The sequence below is a fragment of the Vigna umbellata genome, chromosome 4 (genome assembly GCF_029865625.1).
Source record: "Vigna umbellata cultivar VRB3 chromosome 4, Vumbellata_1.0, whole genome shotgun sequence".
NCBI classification, from domain to species: domain Eukaryota; kingdom Viridiplantae; phylum Streptophyta; class Magnoliopsida; order Fabales; family Fabaceae; genus Vigna; species Vigna umbellata.
In genome coordinates, this window is record NC_142168.1 from 40,593,548 (window position 1) to 40,616,477 (window position 22,930).

The window sequence follows — 22,930 nt, forward strand, 5'->3', positions numbered from 1 at the left end:
CAATAAAAATATTGATCCAAATTGTTACAATCAACACAGGATTTGTCATTTTTATCATATTTGCTACAAGCCAACTCTACTAGAATCTATTTTCAAAATCCACGTTATATTGTGATAGTTAATCACCATTATCTTTGTAGTGAAAATATAATTAAAAAATATTAATTATTAAATAATAATAAGATATATACATTTAAACTATAAAATTGAATGTAGTATTTTTGTATTAATAATGATGTATTTGTCTTTATTATGGAATACACAATTGGTAGGGAAGGCTTTTGATAATTTTGTTTAGCATTTCACTATTTTTACATCTAATAAACTTTTACACCTACTTTACATTCACTCATTCCTTCTTTAATATTTTTTCTTTTACAAATATAAAAGTTTCCTTTTCTAATAACTATATTATTCCTAAAAGTGATTATCAACTAATTATATTGGATGTAAAAAAATATTTTAAATTTGTTGCTCACAAGATAAGAAATTATAATATATATATATATATATATATATATATATAATCATTAGTTTTTTTTAATGATTTTCAATATGGTTTTAACGTTTTGCACTGAAAGTATTACTAATATATTTTGATGTTTTATAATAGTTTTCAACATCTCATAAAAATTTCATTAGTCAATAGTTCAATATTAATCCTTTTTAACTAAACAAGATATTAAAGTAAACTGAAAAGGTATTTTTCTGATAAATACTTGGTACATATTGGTTATGAAGCACTTAAGCAAAACGGCTAAGAAATTAACGTAAGAGAGACACTATGCTCTCATCTCTTTCCTCCTAAGATCCTCTTCCCTTGCTTAAACATCAATGATTAAATCCTCTTTACTCCCACCCTTCCATCATTCAATCTTTAATCCCATCTCTCAACAAACCAAAACAAACCCTTCTCATCAACATTTTGTTGAAATCAATAAACTAAGTTCAACCATCCCACAAGCATAACCAAAATCCCAAAACCCTAACCCCACTCTCCTACTTCTAACAATTTAATAGCAAACCAAGTTGTAGATAGAGTAACTCTAAATGCACAAAAGATTCGTATATAATGGTTACGAAACATTATAAAACCATCACCACCAACAACACAATCACACACCATTCATATATATATATATTGATCAACATAACCCTATCACAAACACAACATTTTCAAAAGCAATGGCTAGCAACCAACACAACACTCCTTACATCTTCCCACAGACAAAATCCACTGTCCTCCCTGACCCCTCCAACTTCTTCTCCTCAAACCTTGTCTCATCTCCACTTCCCACAAACTCTTTCTTCCAAAACTTTGTCCTCAAAAATGGTGACCAACCTGAATACATTCACCCCTATCTCATCAAATCCTCCAACTCTTCACTCTCTCTATCATACCCTTCTCGCACTTCCACTGCTACTAACATATACCAAGTCTTCAACCCTGATCTCACCATCTCCTCTAAGCAAAGTTCATCTGGAAAACACACAATCTCTTCCTTCAGTGATCTCAGTGTCACTTTAGAAATCCCTTCTTCAAACCTGACCTTTTTCCTCGTTAGGGGAAGCCCTTATTTGACAGTCTCAGTAACTCAACCAACCCCTCTTTCCATCACCACCATCCATTCCATTGTCTCCTTGGATTCCACAGAATCCACTTCCTTTCACAAGTTCACCATTAAGTTTAACAATGCCCAAACATGGCTCCTCTATGCTTCCTCGCCAATCAAGTTAACTCACACCACTTCTGAGATCACTTCTGAGGCCTTCTCTGGCACAATCCGCATAGCCCTTCTCCCTAACTCTGATCCACAAAGCGAGGCCATTCTTGACCTGTGCAGTTTCACTTACCCTGTGTCAGGAAATGCTGTGATTAAAGAACCCTTTTGTGTGGAATATGAATGGGAAACAAAAGGGTCTGGTGCATTGCTACTACTAGCACATCCTCTCCATCTTCAGCTTCTCTCTTCTACAGACACTGATGTTGCTGTTCTTGATGACTTTAAGTACACAAGCATAGATGGGGATCTTGTTGGTGTTTTGGGCAAGTCATGGATTCTGAAAACTGATCCAGTTTCAGTGACATGGCATTCTTCAAGGGGTATCAAAGAAGAAAACAAACAGGAAATTGTTTCTGCGCTTGTGAATGATGTTGAGGCCCTAAAAATGGAGACCACTGAATCTTACTATTATGGAAAATACATTGCTAGGGCTGCAAGGCTGGCTCTGATAGCAGAAGAGGTTTTCTTCTATGATGTGATTCCAAAAGTTAGCAAGTTTCTGAAGGACACGGTTGAGTTATGGTTGGATGGAACTTTGAAGGTGAATGGATTCTTGCATGATAACAAATGGGGTGGCATTGTTACGTATAAAGGATCTGATGATGTTTCTGCAGATTTTGGATTTGGGATTTACAATGATCACCAGTACCATCTGGGGTACTTTCTTTATGCCATTGCAGTGCTTGCAAAGATCGATCCAGCATGGGGGAGAAAGTACAAGAACAAAGCCTATTCACTCATGCAAGATATTATGAACTTGGACACACAATCAAACTCCAATTACCCAAAACTGAGGTGCTTTGACCTTTACAAGTTGCACTCTTGGGCTGCAGGTACATAAAATTTAATCAAATAAACTAAGATCAGCTTGTTTCAAACTAAGAAAAAATAAGTAACTTTTATGTGAAATAACTTACTGTTAACTGAAATATAATTACGTTTTCTTTGTTTACTTGATATCAACATTTTATATACCTCAGAGGCCTGTGCATACTATTAAAATGCTCAAGTATTTAAAGTATTTATGAACATCCAAAACAATTAATATAAAAAAAAAAATCTCTTAGATAAACCAAAGATGAACGTTGCTCATTTTATAAATAATTTTAACAAAGAGTAATAGTAGGAAATGGACAGGCCACGGCCTGTAAGGTTTCAAAAAAAAAAAAAAAATACGTGGCGACCTCCGAGCGCGCCACCTCAGCGACGCACATGGCCGACAGCAGCGTCCGACAACCACCAACGAACGTTCGCGGATGCACGTGGAGCTGAGTCAGGAACCGGAAGTGGAAACCACGTGGCGACCGCTGAATGGACGTCCAGCATGAGCTGTCGGGAATCAGGAGTGCAGAACGTGCACCTGCCAGCGTGTAACGTGCGTCCAGCATGGCTGAGTGGGATCGTGCGTTGGCTGAGTGGAGGAGTGCGCTGGACGGAGGTGAAAAGCAGATCTGAGATTCTGAACTTATTCTCCACTTCCCCCTGCGCGCACCTCTTTGCTGCATGTCTGAGAACCAATTCTCTCCACCTTCTCTCTTCTTTTTCCCACCCTCTCTCTAAGTAAATCACCGTTATCCTCCTCCGTTTAGCATTCCTGCACCATAGAAGGACGCACGGCGTCAAGGACTTCCAGAGAAAACGTTCGTCTGGAGAAAACTGAGCTGGTAAGTCATTCCCTTCATGCTGACGTTCGTTACAATGCATGCAAACCCAGTTGAGATTCGTACGTTCGTCATCTTTCTTAGAAACGAATAGATCTGATTTGGTGTCAGGGCTCGTTCATTGTGTGGTTGGATTAACGAGCGTTGACGAGTAGAATCTGTTAGTGGAGAAGTGTAATTGCGCGTCTGTGGACGTTCGTTCATTTCCAGGTAAGGGAAGCTTATTTGATTTAATTCATGTGGTGTGCCTTGTATGAACGTCCGTTAATTTATTGCATGAAATTAATGCATGATGTATGATACGTATGAATTGTATGAACGATCGTCATTTGCTGGATGAGTATAATGCATGATGTTACTGTGCTTGAGATGCATGAACGTTCGTTAATTTGGTGAAATGAAATATATGAATTTACATGATATGGGTCGTATGAAATGTGTCTGGAATTGAAAATGAACTTTCCCATGAAAAATTGTACGTTCGTTCTGGACTGTCATTGACCGTTCGTTTTTTTGGCAAACATAATAGAAATGGGATTCTGTCATTCTGGTCGAGGACGAACGTCCTCGTTCTAAAATGCTCTGTTTGAACGTTCGGTCAAACACTGTTGAATCTGGTATTTTTGGATAAACTTCTTTCTTTGGTAATTGTATATGTATATGTAACAGTACACTTTTCGTTCGTAAACACTTCTTCAAAAGTTCCTTAGTAAACCTATCAATTCTGTTACTTTAAGTTATTGAACGTTCGGTCTTACCCCTCACGTTCGTACTTAGGAGTGTTCGGTCTTAAACCGAACGCTCGTTCTAAAATAGGTTCGGCTCATAACGAGCGCTCGCTCAAAATGGTGTTCGGTCTTATACCGAACGCTCGCTCAAAATGGTATTCGCGCTCGCTCAAATTGGTGCTCGGTCTCACACTGAGTGTTCGTCCAAAATGGCGCTCGGTTTTGAATTGAGCGTTCGTCCAAATAGTACTCCGAATTGAGCGTTCGTCCAAAATGGTGCTCGGTCTCACACTGAGCGTTCGTCCTAATGATGCTCAGTTTTGAATTTAGCGTTCGTTCAATTAGTGCTCGGTTTTGAAATGAGCGTTCGTCCTAAAATGGGGCTCGGTCTTATACTGAGCGCTCGTCCTAAATGGTGTTCGGTTTTATTGAAATAGCGTACGTCCAACTTCAGATTTGCCATGTTCGGTTATTGATTTAAAATTTACGAGCGTCAGTTCATTTAACTGATTCTCAAGGTAAATAACGTTCGTCCAAATAGCCTTTCGCGTTCGTCCTATGAACAGTATATTATTCAGCCCTTCGCGAACGTCATTGAAATTCTGCCGTTCGTACTCTGATTCGAACGAGCGTCCTTTGGTCTCGCTAACAGCGTTCGTCCTCGGTCATTACAGAACGTTCGTTTTTTTGTGATTTCCCTACGAGTGATGAAAATGATTATGGAATGATGAATAATGAATGATGTACAGTATATGAAATGAAATGAAAGTATGAATATTGAACGAGCGTTCCGGGGAGGAATGACTCTCGGATGATTATGAGAATTTATAAAGTATGACCGTGGCCAGACTTAGCAGGCGATTCGATCCTGATATTCCGTGACTACTCGTCCTCACATAGAGGGAGTATGTCATGCGTGGGCATGGCAGGAGGTCCCCGTCACATAACAGTAATTTGGACGAAACCGTCACATAACAGTAATTTGGACGGAACGGACTAACCTCGGGTGGAAGCTGATGAGAGTGCCAGCTACTACACCACCCGGGTGCGCGAACGTCGTAGCTACACGGGAAATCATACAGTCCGGACAGTCAGTCGTGTATTAAATTTTATGTTAAGTGTGCGTTGAAATAAGCATGTATGTTGAATTGTGTTCATGTGTGATGAATTAATTTCATGAATTTGTATGTTGATGCATGAGTTAAATTATATAAGCTTACCCTTGCGTTTTCCTTGTGTTGTCTCGTTTTGTACGTCCGTCCTGTCATTGCAATGATCATCCGTGTGGATGTGAGCAGAGGGAGACGAGCGTTTGGAGGATGTGCTGAACAAAGAGAATTTGGTTGAAGTTGAAGTGAAGACTGAGCAGTGAGACGTTCGGCAAATCCTTTAAATTCTATTATGTATGACTGTTCGGTGTTTTCCTATGTGAACCGTTCGGTCAGGTTTTAAATTTTATGTTCGGTTGTAATTCGTGACTATTGTATGGACGTGCGGTTTTGCGCGTTCGTTATTTATTGTTGTAAGACTATATTCAAGGACGTTCGTTCTTGAGTGTTCGTTTGGTTTTATTTTAGTTGGAAAACTGTACTGTTTTATTATTAACTGTGATTTTCTAATTATATGGATTTTACTGTATTTTTGGGATGTCACACGGCCACTTGATTAATCTAAAATAAAAGATTATATTAAAACTACATTTAAAATTGAAGATATATTAATAAACTTAATAATGACTTAACATGTAAATTCTAATATGTATATATATATTTTAATAAATTATTTCTTAACATTTATTATAATAATTTTTATTTTTTATATAATTTTTATTTTATAAAACAGACTACGTGTCAATCTAAGTTAAGTTCATCAGTGGGATAAGTAAGTCAAATAAAAATTGTAAGGAGATGGGGAAAGTGGGCGGCTGCACACTTGAAGTGGTGGGGAAGGGAGGCACGTTCCTGGAAGTGGGAGGGGTGGCTGCACGTTCAGCAAAGGTGGAAGTGCCACTGTGTTGGTTTTGTCCAGCAGTGTGAGTGGTGGGTCTTCCCACTTTGTAGTGCTCCAACCACCAAGAGACATCATCATCTTCATCATCATTGGGCACAGCATTATGGAAGGAAGGGAGAAGCTGGGGAGTGCACGGTTCTACTTCTTAAAGAGAAGAGTTGGTAGATTGAAGGATTTTTGGGAGGGGCGTTACAGATTGGAGAGCTTGCTGCATCAGTGAGAGGGGGGAAGTTCGGAGCTGCTGAAGTGCAAGGAGGTCTTGGCTGCCAAATCTAGGAAAGAAGAAGAGAGGGAGAGCTGGAACGGCAGAGGAGGAACACAGTGCAAAGATTGGTTCAAGTTTTGCAAGGAGGTCTTCAAGAGGTAAGGGGAGTTGGATTTTCTGTATGTTGGTAGTTGTTGCATGATGTAGATGCTGGAAATTTGAGGTTGTGTGTATGGTTGGACTGAAAATGATATGTTGATTCATGTATGTAATCTTGTATGTTTTGGAATTGAAGGAAATTAGGATTTTGTAACTTTTTAGTTATTTGGAGAGGGAGTGAGGTAGTGATTTTGAGTATTTGGGGTATAGAGTGTTATTGAGCATTTGGAACAGTTTCACCCACTGTATTGTGACTTGTTAGAGTCATCAAATTGATCAAAATAGGTGCAAAGTAGTGGAATTGGATTTTGAGTATCAAAGTTATGAAAATTGGTGTTTTATGGTTGAATTTGAGTATGAATCCCTTAAGAATTGAATAAGGAACGGTTATAATCAATTAGGTAAGTCCAATCTAGTATAAAACATGAATTTAGGGTGTTAGAAGTTAATAAAAAGGGTTGAAAATGGTAAAACGAGGTTCTGGCCTCAATCTGCAGAATTCTGCATTCTGCAGAATTCATGCCCGGCGCCCCTGTCGCGCCAGGCGCCCGGCGCGAGTTAGCACTAGGAGCGTTCGTCCAATTTGATCCAAATTGGACGTTCGTCCGTTTTGAGCCACATTGGACGTTCGTCCAAATGGCTCGATCAAGCGTTCGGCCTTTATTCTAAGTTGAGTGTTCGGCCTTGTTCTCAGTTGAGCGTTCGGCCTGCTGTTGTGAGCGAGCGTTCGTCCTTAACTTCAGCTTGTGCGTTCGGCATTAAGTTTCAGTGAGTAAGCGTTCGTCCGCGTTCGTCCAACTGTGCGCTCGTCCGCGTTCGTCAGCGTTCGTCCAGACTACGAGCGTTTGTCCAGACTGTTCGGCAGTGAGCGTTCGTCCAGACTGTTCGTCAGTGAGCGTTCGTCCAGGAAGCGTTCGGTTCGGTGTTGTGTGTTAGCGCTCGTCCAAACAGTACCCCACCTCAGCCTTTTAAACGTTCGGTTTTGATGTAAGAGAAATGGTGAGCGTTCGGTTTCTTAATATTGACTGTATGTGCGATCGTCCCCAAACAGTGTATACATATTGAGTTTTGTTATCTATGTGCGTTCGGTCTCTTCATATTTGAGTTGTAAGCGTTCGTCCAAACAGTATTTATATATTGGGTTTCGTTGTATTTGTCTATGTGCGTTCGTTCTATAGTTTTGGCAGTATGTACGTTCGTCCAAACAGTATCTACATGTTCGGTTGTAAGTATTTGTCTATATACGTTCGGTCTCTTCGTATTTAATCTGTCAAGCGTTCGTCATCACAGTGATTGTTCGGTCTTATCATTTTGGTTTGTCTAGCTTTCGTCTAAACAGTATCCACAGTAACGTTTTAATTGGCCGTTCGTCCAAACAGTTGTCGAAAACGTTCGTTCAATAGCGTTCGGCTTATGGTGTTCGTCTAGGAGCTTAGATGAATAGTGTTAAATCTTGGTTCGTAGCGTTCGGCCTAATTCTCATAGCGTCCGTTCAGATTGTGCTCGTTAGCGTTCGGCCAAGTATTCAACTATAGCGTTCGGTTTTCGCGTCCGGCAAATGGCATTCGGCATTCAGTTAGGAGCGTTCGACCTGACCTGTGGACGTCCGTCCATATAGCGTTCGACCTGGTGTTTGAAAAGGGCGCTCGTTCAGAAACGTTCGTCCCACAAGGGTTTGATAAATAGTGTTTGGATGAATAGTGTTGGATGAATAGTGTTCGTATGAATAGTGTTGGATGAATAGTGTTCGTATGAATAGTGTTGGATGAATAGTGTTCGTATGAATAGTGTTGGATGAATAGTGTTCGTATGAATAAGTGTTCGGATGAATATAGTTTGGATGAATAGTATAAAAGATGAATCGTGTGTGTTTACCTTGCGTAGTGTTGGGGAGTGCCAGCTGAACTATGCGAGTGTAAAGATGAGTCGTGTGTATTTATCTTGCATAGTGTTGGGGAGTGCCAGCTGAACTATGCGAGTGTAAAGATGAGTCGTGTGTATTTACCTTGCATAGTGTTGGGGAGTGCCAGCTGAACTATGCGAGTGTAAAGATCAGTCGTGTGTATTTATCTTGCATAGTGTTGGGGAGTGCCAGCTGAACTATGCGAGTGTAAAGATGAGTCGTGTGTATTTACCTTGCATAGTGTTGGGGAGTGCCAGCTGAACTATGCGAGTGTAAAGATCAGTCGTGTGTATTTACCTTGCATAGTGTTGGGGAGTGCCAGCTGAACTATGCGAGTGTAAAGATGAGTCGTGTGTATTTATCTTGCATAGTGTTGGGGAGTGCCAGCTGAACTATGCGAGTGTAAAGATGAGTCGTGTGTATTTACCTTGCATAGTGTTGGGGAGTGCCAGCTGAACTATGCGAGTGTAAAGATGAGTCGTGTGTATTTACCTTGCATAGTGTTGGGGAGTGCCAGCTGAACTATGCGAGTGTAAAGATGAGTCGTGTGTATTTATCTTGCATAGTGTTGGGGAGTGCCAGCTGAACTATGCGAGTGTAAAGATGAGTCGTGTGTATTTACCTTGCATAGTGTTGGGGAGTGCCAGCTGAACTATGCGAGTGTAAAGATGAGTCGTGTGTATTTACCTTGCATAGTGTTGGAGAGTGCCAGCTGAACTATGCGAGTGTAAAGATGAGACGTGTGTATTTACCTTGCATGGTGTTGGGAAGTGCCAGCTGAACTATGCGAGCGTAAATATGAGTCGTATGTGTGGATTTACCTTGTATAGTGTTGGGAAGTGCCAGCAGAACTATGCGAGTGTAAAGATGTGTGAGTTGTGGTTCAATGAGCATGCTATAATTGTTCTTTTATATGAATCTATGTATGATACCATGAGTTAACTGTGATATTGATATAACATGCTTTTTATATCTAGCTCACCCTTGCATTGTTTGTGTTGTGTGCTGTTTGGGTATGTTTCTCTGGCGATGATCATCCACTTGGATGGGAGCAGACGTTGTTGAAGAGATCACTTTGGAGCAAGAGCTGGAGGATACTAAGGTTGCGGAGTAGTCTTCTTAGGAACTTCCCATCTGAACACGTGTAGTGTTCGAATCTTTAAGTTGTTTAAGTTTGATTTCCCGTTTCTTTTAATTCTGGATGACTGTAATTTTACATTTAATTACACGTCATGATCCGACTGTTCTCTTTATTGGAATGTTGACGTTTTTATTATGTAATAATTGTTATTATATAATCGGGATGTTACAAAAATAATAATTCAATTTGATTTATGTCAAAACTTTGCAATAATTCCATCATATTAAGTTCATTTTGTAATACTACGAAATAAAAGAAATTGATAATAATACTACTATGAAAATGTTTTGGTATATCATAAACAATACACATTACATTATTACTTAGAAGTAGAATTAAAATAATTTATATACCCTTTCTTCCGAAGACATTAATTTTAAAATAAAAATACAACTAAAGCATCCAATAACAATAAATAATTAAAAGTGATTTACATTTCTTTTAATAAAAAGGCCATGTTATAAACATCATTGTCTTGACATCTCATCTAAATTGATACTTCAGTGATCAACCATCATATATGTTCATACATGAAAAGATGTAAAAATAAAAACAAAAAAACAGATATAAAAATATATTTTTTATATTACAATATTATAACTTTCTTTTTATAAATATCATTATCATGTTACTTATAAATAATCAATTCATGATAGGTTCTTTACTAATCTAATATTTTTGTAACAGGGTTAACAGAGTTTGCTGATGGTAGGAATCATGAGAGTACCAGTCAAGCGGTGAATGCATACTATTCTGCAGCATTGATGGGTATGGCATATGGCGATGTTCAGCTTGTTGCCCTAGGATCAACCTTAACAGCACTGGAAATCCTTGCAGCTCAAACATGGTTTCAAGTGACAGCGAATGGGAGCATGTACGAGGATGTTTTTAAGAAGGAGAACAGGATTATGGGCATTCTGTGGGCCAATAAAAGAGACACCGACCTATGGTTCGCTTCTCACAAGTTGAGAGAGTATAGGCTTGGCATTCACCTCTTGCCCATAGTTCCAATCTCTGACCCACTTTTCTCAGATGTTAACTATGTCACTGAACTTGTAAACTGGGCTTCCATTGATTTGAATAGGGAAGGTGTTGAAGATGCATGGAAAGGCTTTGTTTATGCACTTCAAGCGCTTTATGATAAAGAAGAGGCTTTGAAAAACGTGAAAGGGTTAAAGTCTTTTGATAATGGAAACTCTTTGACTAATCTCTTGTGGTGGATTCATACCAGAGGTGACAAAGAGGATGATGATAATCAACAAGACAAATTTGGCTGTTAGATCATTCATCTTACTGTTATCAAAAATAAAAACTATATGATAAAATATATTATGTGTAACATCCCGATTATATAATAATAAATATTACATAATAAAGACGTCATCATTCAAATATAGAGAACAGTCAGAATACGACGTGTAATTTAAGTATGAAATTACAGTCATCCAAGATAAATGAAACTGAAAATTTAAACTTAAACAGTTTATAAGTTCGAACACTACACGTGTTCAGATAGGAATTCCTAAGAAGACTACTCCACAACCTCGGTATTCTCCAGCTTTTGCTCCAAAGGACTCTCCTCGACAGCATCTGCTCCCATCCAAGTGGATGATCATCGCCAAAGAGATATATCCAAATTGGCACACAACACAAACAATGCAAGGGTGAGCTAGATATAAAAAGCATGTTATCTCATAGCACAATTAATTCATGTCTGTCGGAACAATCGGTACCGTTATAGAGTCGCGCAGCGGAATAAAATACTTATAAAGCGGAAAGCGTGTTACGGTCACAAATCAAGTTTTGATGGTCCGTTCTAGAAAAACAATTTTCTTAGAGAAAATTTATCAAACAGTTAACATGCGTAAAAAGTAAAGAGTATAGAGAGTAGAAAAATTGATACACAGGATTTTTATCCTGGTTCGATTCAAAAGAATCTACGTCCAGTTGTTAATCACTATAAAAAGTGATTAACGTTTTCACTAAAATCAGTTTCGCAAATTTACAATAAGAGTGAATAAAAGAAAAGATAAAACCTTCCTTCGACGAACGAACTGGAAGATGATCACCTTGCCAACTCGAAGAGAACCGCTCCGACTATCGACACACGAAACGCGAGCTTCTCCTATTCACGAGACCAGGCAAAGCACTTGAACTATAGCTTCTGAGAACTTCCTCTGACAAACAGTATTCTGCAAGAGCTTCTGTTCAACAACGTTACCTTCTGATTTCTCCAAATCAAAATATATAGCCAAGTACACTGAATGCCAAAGGACAGCTCCCAACTGCCATGAATAATCGATTATTGTAAGTGATAATCGATTATTCAAGTCCGTTACAGGTTTTCAAAAATGTGATAATCGATTATATGAAGTGATAATCGATTATTCAAGTATGACTTGTGATAATCGATTATTGCTTAATCATAATCGATTATTGCAGTTAAAAATGCAAGTTTTACAAGGTTTACAAGAATTTCCTACTACATTTAATTTCTACAACTTGCTTTTAACTAATTCTAATATCTTCTTCAACTAAAACTTCTTGTAGCATCATCAAAACAAATTTCTTTAAGATTTACCAATACTCCTTATTGGTAACAATGTCATCATACATACAAGAACAATTAAAGCATACTCATAACCCACATCTCATAACCTCATACGACTCATCTTTACACCTATATAGTTCAGCTGGCACTCCCCAACACTATGCAGAGTAAATCACCAATACACAACTCATTAACCCACAGTTCACACACTCATCTTTATACTCGCATAGTCTGCTGGCACTCCCCAACACTATGCAAGGTAAATACACACGAATCATCTTTACCCTCGCATAGTCTGCTGGCACTCCCCAACACTATGCAAGGTAAATACACACGATACATCTTTACACTCGCATAGTCTGCTGGCACTCCCCAACACTATGCAAGGTAAATACCCACGATTCATCTTTACACTCGCATAGTCTGCTGGCACTCCCCAACACTATGTAAGGTAAATACACACGATACATCTTTACACTCACATAGTCTGCTGGCACTCCCCAACACTATGCAAGGTAAAATACCCACGATTCATCTTTACACTCGCATAGTCCGCTGGCACTCCCCAACACTATGCAAGGTAAATACACACGATACATCTTTACACTCGCATAGTCTGCTGGCACTCCCCAACACTATGCAAGGTAACCACACCCAATTCATCTTTACACTCGCATAGTCTGCTGGCACTCCCCAACACTATGCAAGGTAACCATGCACAATTCATAAAATACTATTCGGGCGAGCACTATTCACCGAACACCCTGGACGAACGTTAACACCATATTTACCACACACTCTTAGGACGAGCACTGTGAGATCAAATGCCTAAAACCGAGCACCATCCAAATTATTAGACCGAACGTTAAATCATCGAACCATACACTGACCATTACTAGGCCGAACGCTAAAACCGAGCACCAATAATATTCCGTCGAACGCTAAAACCGAACGCTCACAAGCGAGAATACCTTATCAAAACCGAACGCTCAACATAACAAGAACGAACGCTCAAGATTCCAAACTTAAGACTACCAAACCAATACCGAACGCTCACAATCAGAATCTATCCAAGACCGAACGCTCAACACCATGACCGAACGCTCACAAGTAAAATCAAGCCAAGACGGAACACTCACAACCATGACCGAACGCTCACAATTAAAATCAAGCCAAGACCGAACGCTCACAACCATGACCGAACGCTCACAATTAAAATCAAGCCAAGACCGAACGCTCACAAGCAAACCGAGGACGAACGTTCACCATCAGAATCAAACAAAGATCGAACGTTCATAATTAGAATCGAACAAAGGCCGAACGCTCGCAATTATAATATCTCATCAAAACCGAACGTTCAATATAGAAATGACATCAAACGCTACAATTGCTAATCAGCCCTAGCGAACGTCCAAGATTCAAGCCTGATACTACTAAGTTATGTCGAACGCTATAGTCACTATTTTAATACCGAACGCTAAAGATTGAAACCATGCATACCCATTTAACAACGAACGCTCAAAGTCCATTATACACTCAGACGAACGCTCTAAATCACCTTTAGATATTACTCAATTAAAACCGAACGTTAAATCATCAAGACCGAACGCTACACTCACATGGATATACGAACGCGAACGCTCGTCTAACTCAAAGCCGAACGCTACACTTAGAACAAACGCGAATTCTCACATGGGAGGACGAACGCGAACGCTCGTCAAGTTGAAGACCGAACGCGACAGGACGAACGCGAACGCTCGTACTGAAAAACCGAACGCTCAGCATAATATTGGTGTGGACGAACGTCCCAAAATTGGCTGATTTGAACGAACGTTCAGAGAAATACCGAACGTTCAAAAATTGGTCGACCAAATGGTCGAACCCCGTTTTGGACGAGCGCGCTTCTGCAGAATTCTGCAGAATCGCGTGCAGGTTTTCCAGAACCCAGAAAACCCCATTTTTCTTCCCCAAAAACTCCCAGATTAGCATCAATTACAGCATAATTCAACAATCAAAGAAATAAATCTAGCTCCCCTTACCTCTTGAAGACTTCCTTGGTGAATCTTGAATCTAGAAATGCAAGTATCTGGATCTCCTTCCAACTTCAAAAGCTCTTCACTTCTCCTCTCCCAGCAGGCCTTTCACTCCTCTAGATGCAGTACCGAAGATCTTTCAATCTCCTCCAAGACTTGTAATCCAAAGCCTCGTTGCAATTCCAGCACCTCTGAAATTCACCTCCCTCACTAAAATTGCAGCAAGAGTTTTCCTCCCCCATTGTAGAACCCATTACTCCCTTATATCCCATACGTACAAAGCTTGTTGAATGGTGCCAAAATGGGAGAAAAATCCGGACGCTGCTCCCCCTTTGCTGCTGTTTTTCAACACCTATGCTCCCCATTTTTCCAAATAAAACAAAACCTACCTCTCTCTATGTCAGCTAGTGCTCTCTCCAGCATTAAATGCTTCCCCACCCTTTTTAGAAAAACAGGGCCTTACATTATGCATTGTAAAATATTTATACACATATCTGTATGCCTAATATAATACTTATGGGTGAATATATATATATATATATATATATATATATATATATATATATATATATATATATATATGCTTTCAATTTATAAATAAAATGTTTAATAACTTTTAGCGTGACATGCATACTTTTCATTGAAGATGTGGATGCTAATGTCCGGATATGTATTTTCAAGCTTCTTCGAATGAGTGACTTGTTAATTATAGGTGACTAAATTTGGATAAATAGTTTAAGTGTAAAAGTTTCTTATAATTGCATAAGGATTAATTAGCAAGGATAGTGAGAGAAGCTGTTAGATAGGAAAAGTATGTTAAAAAGAGTGGGAGTGGGTAAAAAATAAGTAGTTTAAACATGCTGATAAGCTCTAAGCTTTTGTTCCTTTTTCTTCATGGCTTCTTTTTTGTGTTTAATACACTCCAATTATTTGTTTTTAGGTTTAATAGCCAATTTAGTCCCCACTTTGGTTGAAAAATCTCAATTTAGTCCCTCGTTATAAAAGTGTTTTACATTAGTCCTAACTTTTAAAATAGTGGGTCAGATTGGTCCCTTTCGTTAAATATAAGTTAACGAAATTAATGGATGATGATGTGACACAGCTTAAAGCTGATGTGTTAGATTGGTCCCTCGTTAGCTTTAAGTTGTGTCACATCATCATCCATTAATTTTGTTAACTTATATTTAACAGAAAGGACCGATCTGACCCACTATTTTAAAAGTTAAGACTAATTCAAAACACTTTTATAACGAGGGACTAAATTGAGATTTTTCAACCAAAGTGAGGACTAAATTGGCTATTAAACCTTGTTTTTATGTTTTTATATAGGTTTAAACCCTTCGTTGGTCCTCAAGTTTGTATGAAAATCTCAGTTGGGTCCTCAAGTTTTTTTCTGTCTTAATTGGGTCATATTTTTTGTAAAAGTGAGCACATTTTGCCATAACCGTTAAGTGTTGTGAAACGGCGTTAAATTGGTGTGAGCTGGAGCACAGAGAATGTGGTGATGTGTTTAGGGTTTCTTACGTGGACTGTTTTGTTTAAAATAATAGTGCTGATGTGGCATAACCCTTTATTCATATTAGGTATATCAGAATTAGGGATTTGAAAATTGGAATTGGAGATTTAATTTCGTTGTTGCGAGACGAAGCGGAGGACGAACAAGAACTCGAATCTTGAACAAGACGAAGAGGCCAGCTAATAGTTGACGCGACTAAGGTAAGATACCTCGTTTCGTCTTTGGTTTTCTGTTTCAGTGCATAAGTGTGATTTGTGGTCTTCGACAATTGGGTTTTTGTCTTGGTCTGTATGAATTTTTATAATGCTTTGTGGTCCCCATTTTGCATGTTCAATTGTTACATTGTTTATCAGTTGTAGTGGTCCCGAATTTTGTTTCTTGAATTGTTTATCAGTTGTAGTGGTCCCCTGTCTATGAGTGTTTCGTTAGTGGGGATGTTACTTTGTTCCCTGTCCCCCTGTCTTTGTCGGTGTGAGTGTTTAGTTAGTGAGTGAGTGTTTAGTTAGTGAGTGAGTGGTCCACCATTCTGGAATATTCGAAACAGTTGTTAACCCCCATAATGTACAGGTTATAAAAGGAAGTTGTTGATATGGATGAGGAACGTATTAAGGTGGTGGTCCACCATTCTGGAAATTTTGTGAGTGATGATAATGGGAACTTAAGCTTTGAAGGAGAGAGAGCAGAATGGTCTTGTGATCCAGACTTGTTTAGCTATTTTGGCATAGTAGCGTCAGTCAAAGAATTAGGTCATATGGACATCAAAGAGTTATGGTACGGTTTAGGAGGTCAGTCTGTGCACCCAGATAGGTTAGAATTATTAACTGATAATAGGGGTGCCATGCACATGTTGAACATTGCTAGGTTAAATGATGAAGTTCATCTGTATGTGGTTCATAATATGATGGAACCAGAAATAATAGAAATGATTGATTGGGTTGGTGGTCAAGTTAATGATGAAGGTGATGTTGCAAGACAAGTGGAGGAGGTTGAGGTTGTTCGTGATGTTCAACTTGGAACAGAAATGGTGGAGGGTGAGGGGGATACCCATGAGGGTGAGGTCCATACTGAAGTTGAAACAGAAATGGTGGAGGGTGAGGGGGATACCCATGTGGGTGATGTTGAGGTCCATACTGAAGTTGGAAGAGAAATAGTGGAGGGTGAGGGGGATACCCATGTGGGTGATGTTGAGGTCCATACTGAAGTTGGAAGAGAAATGGTGGAGGGTGAGGGGGATGCCCAGGATGGTGATGGTCTGGATCATACTGCAGTAGGAAGAAAAATGGTTGAGGGTGAGGATGATGCCCATGAGGGTGAAGGTGATGGGTATGAGGGTGATGGTGAGGATCATAGTGATGTTGGTAAAAAAATGGTTGAGGGTGATGGTGAGGATCATAGTGATGCCCATGAGGGTGAAGGTGATGGATATGAGGGTGAAGGTGAGGATCATAGTGATGCCTATGAGGGTGATGGTGAGGATGTTGAGATCCATCATGAGGAGGAAGCTGAGGTACATGATGTAGATGATTTTGAGCTAGAGGATTATGAAGAGGATGATGATGTAGAAGACAGTGAGGGTGATGCACATCAGGCAGAGTCTGAGGACGAAGATGTAGATAGAAGTGAAGGAAGTCTAATTGATGTCAGCGTGCATTGTGACATTGGGACTTCTAAAGGAAATGTGGGAGAACAAGCTTCCAGTGCCTTACTTGAGTCTGAACGGTCAACAGATAATGAATTTATTCATGATATGTGTGGGTTGTCTGACAATGAGTGGTTATCAGAGGAGTTGTTGAGTGGATCAGATAGTGAGGACAATCATGTGAGGACTAAGATAAGGTTTCCCACTTTTAGTATGCCTAAAACTTTGGTGGATTATAAATGGGAAGTAGGAACCTATTTTGCTGAGAAAAATGAATTCACAGATGCCATAAGGACTTATAAACTAAGTAATGGGAGAAGTTTAAAATTTATTAAGAATGACAAGAAAAGGATTTCTGTCAAGTGCTTGGGTGGAAGAGGAAATTGTAAATGGTATGCGTATTGTTCCTTTAGGACTGATATCAGTGCATGGCAACTGAGAAAAGTGTTTGATAACCACAACTGTAGTAGAGATTTCAATGTTAAGTTGATGACTTCAAAGTGGTTGAGTGAAAGGATGGAGAAAACTGTGAGAGAAAATCCTACAATGAAGGTCATGGACATTAGGGACAAAGTTACTAGGAAATGGAATGTAGGAATTTCAAGAAATATGGCGTTTAGGGCAAGAGCAATGGCAAGAGATAAGGTTGAAGGATCATTCAAAGATCAATATAGAAGACTTCGCGATTATGGTCATGAGCTGCTGAAAACAAATCCAGGAACAACAGTAAAAATCAAAGTTGATAACAGTAATGGAGACCTCATATTCCAAAGATTTTATGCATGCTTGAAGGCATGCAAGGATAGCTTCATTTGTTGTAGACCTATTATTGGCTTGGATGGATGCTTTCTGAAAACCAAGTATGGAGGGGAGTTACTAACAGCAGTGGGAAGAGATGGAAACGACCAAATGATGCCCATAGCATATGCTATTGTTGAGGTAGAAGACAAAGACTCCTGGACTTGGTTCTTGGAGCTCCTTATTGAGGACCTTGGTGGGGCAGCTGTATGTGCAGGATGCACATTTATTTCAGACCAACAAAAGGTCAGTGAATGTTCAATATGTTTTACATATAACTGAATATCTTCATTAAACAAATGTTAATTACAATATGTTGAATATGTCAGGGTCTTTTGCCAGCAATCCAGGATCTTCTACCTGGTGTAGAACAAAGATTTTGTGTTAGGCATTTATATTCAAACTTCAGAAAAAAATTTCCTGGAAAAAACCTTAAACGTCTGATGTGGCGGGCAGCAACAGCAACACACCCACAACAATGGGAGACTGAAATGAGGAATATTAGAGACATAAATTTAGACGCATTTAAATATCTGATTGCCATCCCACCTAGGTATGCATTAAGTCTTTTAGTTATTAACTCTTAACCATATTTCAATATTTGCTTGCTTGCCATGACACATACTTGACTACTTATATTCACTTATCCCAGGTTTTGGTCAAGATCTAGATTCACCTCTAGATCACAATGTGACACTCTTGTCAACAACATGAGTGAGGCCTTTAATAGTGTGCTAGTTGATAGTAGGTCTAAGCCTATTATTAGCATGTTAGAAGACATAAGGGTTTACATAATGAAGAGATGGGCTGCCAACAGGACAAAGATCACATCATATCAAGGTTCAATCTGTCCCAAGGTTTTTAGCAGATTTCAGAAGGAGTCCTGGTTAACTAGACATTGGTTACCAAGGTAACTTTTATGATGTGTGTTTCCATTCATGTTAACTTTCTTTCCATTTATAGTGATCCATCTAATTGTGTTTTCAATTGTGTATTACATATAGGTGGTCAAGAGAAAAATTATTTGAAGTGAAACATCTTTCAGAATTTGGTGAGCAATTTGTTGTGAATATTGACACCATGGACTGCACATGTAGAAAATGGGCAATTACTGGCATTCTGTGTACTCATGCCATCACTGCAATGAAGTTTTTGAATATAAATGCAGAAGAATACATTGGCAACTGGTTTAGGAAGTCTACTTATGAAGAGACTTACAACACAATAATTAACCCTATCAATGGACAACATGTCTGGGATGTTACACCCTATGCAGATATATTACCACCAAAGAAGAGGACAATGCCTGGAAGGCCCAAGAAGAAACGAAGGCTAGAGGAGTGGGAGTTGAAGAAGAATAACAGTGAATTAAGAAAGGGTGGCCAGAGGAAAACATGTGGCATCTGCAAACAACTTGGACACAACAGAAAAGGCTGTCCACAAAGACCTCCAACAGTAGAGGTTCCTACAGCCCAATCTTCTCAAGTCACCCAACCTCCAGCAACACATGTTCCTATTGGTGACCAATCTTCTCAAGTCACCCAACCTCCAGCCCAATCTTCTCAAGTCACCCAACCTCCAGCAACTATGCCTTTATCTGATGAATGATGTACTGATCAATGATCTAATGTACTGATCCTAAATTTATATTTTGTAGCAAATGTTTGCTCTATCATTTTGAACACAGTCTGTGCAAATGTATTGTTATGATGTATTTTGGATATGTAAGACAATGTTGTTATCATTTTGAACAGCTTCTGTTATCATCTAAGACAATTGAACAGCTTCTGTTATCATCTAATACAATGTTTGTGGTTATCAGAAAGTGATTACTGCCCAATTTTGTTATCACTCATCAACTTTATTTCTCATTACTTTATTGCTCATTGCTTTATCATTATTCCACTTAAAGTAACAATAGAATTAAATGAAATTAAATGACACACATTATCACTGTAATAACTCACCAACATTAATAAAACACACATTACATATAAGCCAAGTTTCAAGTCTGATAACATTAATAAAAAACACATTACATATAACCCAAGTTTGAAATCTGATCACAGATGACACAGCATCAACCAACTTTCACCAACATTGCTAATACAATTACATTCAAAACAAATATGACAAAGATCATCCCCACTAACAATTTAAACCACTTATCTAACTTAACTAAACTTTTCTCTATACAACCCAGTCTGATCTTTGGACAATATGTTTCTTCCATTTGCAACACACTGTCTTCCACATCACACCCACTTCTTCAGTTCTTTCACTATCAGTCCTTTCTTCTACATTCAGCCATTTTCCTTCATTTCCTTCGTCAATGCACCACTTGAAGAAGTTGCAACCAACCAATTCTCCACTCCCACCCTGTTCAACACCAACACACACACCTTCGTCAAAACCCAAATAAATAGACATAGATTTATTGTGATATCAAACTGACCTTGAAGTTAGGGCAACCCCAGAATTTTTTCCCCTTGTTCTTAGGGGTTCTCGCAGTACGAAACACTGCACTGTGACCACAGAGGCATCTTGGGTTTCCATCGAAGCTCCTAACACTGCCACTACTGCGTTGCATGGCCGAACCCAAACATTTGCAAGAGGAAGATGAACGAGACATCCTTACCACCACCTCAACAGTGCTTGCCCAAGACGTAAGACACCAGCTCTGGTTCACCAAGACGAAACACGATCCTCTCCAACAGGAGAATATACTTTGGATGAGATGGGATGCCCTTAAATGTTAGGGCTTCGTAGCCTACGTGGATAAAACACAACAAACAGTCAATTTTAATGCACAATGCCACGTCCGTAAATGGAAAAATCCAGCTCACACCATTTTAACGCCGTTTCACAACACTTAACGGTTATGGCAAAATGTGCTCACTTTTACAAAAAATATGACCCAATTGAGACAGAAAAAAACTTGAGGACCCAACTGAGATTTTCATACAAACTTGAGGACCAACGAAGGGTTTAAACCTTTTATATATGGCTTTTTCTCTTCTTGTTTTTACTTATGGTTTCTATTTTTTGTAGAATTTATCCGTTTTCATATATATATATATATATATATATATATATATATATATATATATATAATTAATTTTTGTTAATTTGTTTAATTTAGTTTCTAACATCATTTAAATAATTAATGATAATAAATAATATATTCAAATAATTAACGAATAATAAATAATATATGTCAAGTATTACTTTATGATTTTATTTTTTTTAAATTTTATTTTACTTTTTTATTTTTTAAATTTAAAAAAATTGTACTATGAATCCAAGGTCATGTCACATGACATTAATAGTATCATTTATCAGTATTACGTATCAGTATCGTATTTTTAATTTAATTCTTATATTTGTTAATTTTATTTAATTTAATCTAAACTTTTTTAAAATAGAATAAATTAAAACTAAATTTAATTTTTATATAAATGTTATGACGATGTTTTTATTAAAATTTTAATTTCTATTAAATAATTATAATTTAGAGTTAGAGTTGATTTAATATTCGAATAAAAGTTTTAAAGGTGGAAACTAACATTGGTTTAAAATTAAGTGGTTCAATTTAAAAAAACTGTCATCCAAGACTATATTAATCTATCATAAAATAAAATTGTAAATTTTTTTTGTAAAATTAACTATTTTTAGATTATTTTTTCTTTGTTTTTTATTATAATAATAATTACAACAATTTCTTTTAATATTATAAAATGTGTTAATTTTAATTTTAATTTTTATGTAATATTTTATGTGATTTCTTATCTTTTCTGAAATTTTAAATCAATGGTGTTAATTATCACTCTTAAGAATTTCATTCTAAATTTAAACCAAATGTAAGTGTAAATAAAAAATATTTAATATAAATATAAATTTTAATAAATATAATATTTATATAAATATGGTACAATTATATAATTAGGTAGTTCAATATTTTATTCATAAAAATATGGTACAATTATAATTATTTCTTTATCGAGAATATTAATTATATTGGCTCACAAAATATGTATATATTCATTACTTAACATTGACAATGTTCAGCAAATATTAGATAGTTTCAAGTTTAGCCTATAAATATATTAGTTGAGGGTGTTATTTTGAACTATCTAGATATTTATATACTTGGTAAAAACTTTCTTAGGTCATACCACGATCCCTACCTTACATATAAATTGTGACTTCCCAAAAGAGACATTCTTATATGGGTTTGATCTTTAAGTTAAACCTAAGACTCCTTTTTAATCGAGAAACCCTTCAACATTTTCATAAAATTTGATGATTATCATAATAATCATCTAGATAAATTAGTGGAGATAAAATTAAATAAAATAATTAAACAGATGAGTGTATAATTGGAGATAAATTAAATTAAATAAATAAATATTTAAGTAGAAATAAAATAAATAAATAAAACTAAAGTGTAATGTACAACTAAATAAGATAAATATAAGATAAATTAAATAATAATAATTGGAAATATTTTAAAAGGAAGTAAATATATATATATATATATATATATATATATATATATATATATATAAAAATCAAAATAACTAAAATCTCAATAATCAAAATAACTAAAATCTCAATAGACGTAAATTTGTTAAGGTTAACCTAGAAATAACTTAACCTCATTGCCTAATTAATTGAAGGGACACATAAACAATATTTCTAGGAGGTTAAATTTTCTTCTAATCTCTTACTTCAACTTCTATCCCTTCCTTTCTCTTTCTCTCTCTCTTTCTTTCTTTCTCTCTTCCTCCCGTGACTCTTCC

At 37.4% G+C, this 22,930-nt stretch overlaps 3 protein-coding genes across 3 annotated transcripts; all 3 read left to right on the forward strand.

The window, feature by feature from the left end:
• Nucleotides 1-1,185: 1,185 nt before the first annotated feature.
• On the forward strand, nt 1,186-2,625 carry LOC148200186 (glucan endo-1,3-beta-D-glucosidase-like). The gene has a single exon (XM_088112862.1). It carries the CDS (start codon nt 1,186-1,188, stop codon nt 2,623-2,625), a length of 1,440 nt encoding a protein of 479 aa, XP_087968988.1.
• A 7,496-nt stretch (nt 2,626-10,121) lies between these two features.
• On the forward strand, nt 10,122-10,871 carry LOC148200187 (glucan endo-1,3-beta-D-glucosidase-like). Its single transcript, XM_088112863.1, has 2 exons — nt 10,122-10,131; nt 10,279-10,871. Exons 1-2 carry the CDS (start codon nt 10,122-10,124, stop codon nt 10,869-10,871), a joined length of 603 nt encoding a protein of 200 aa, XP_087968989.1.
• Nucleotides 10,872-17,831: 6,960 nt separating this feature from the next.
• Nucleotides 17,832-19,736, forward strand: LOC148200188 (uncharacterized). The gene is made up of 4 exons (XM_088111398.1): nt 17,832-18,374; nt 18,458-18,681; nt 18,781-19,038; nt 19,133-19,736. Exons 1-4 carry the CDS (start codon nt 17,847-17,849, stop codon nt 19,734-19,736), a joined length of 1,614 nt encoding a protein of 537 aa, XP_087967524.1. The 5' UTR covers nt 17,832-17,846.
• Nucleotides 19,737-22,930: the final 3,194 nt, after the last annotated feature.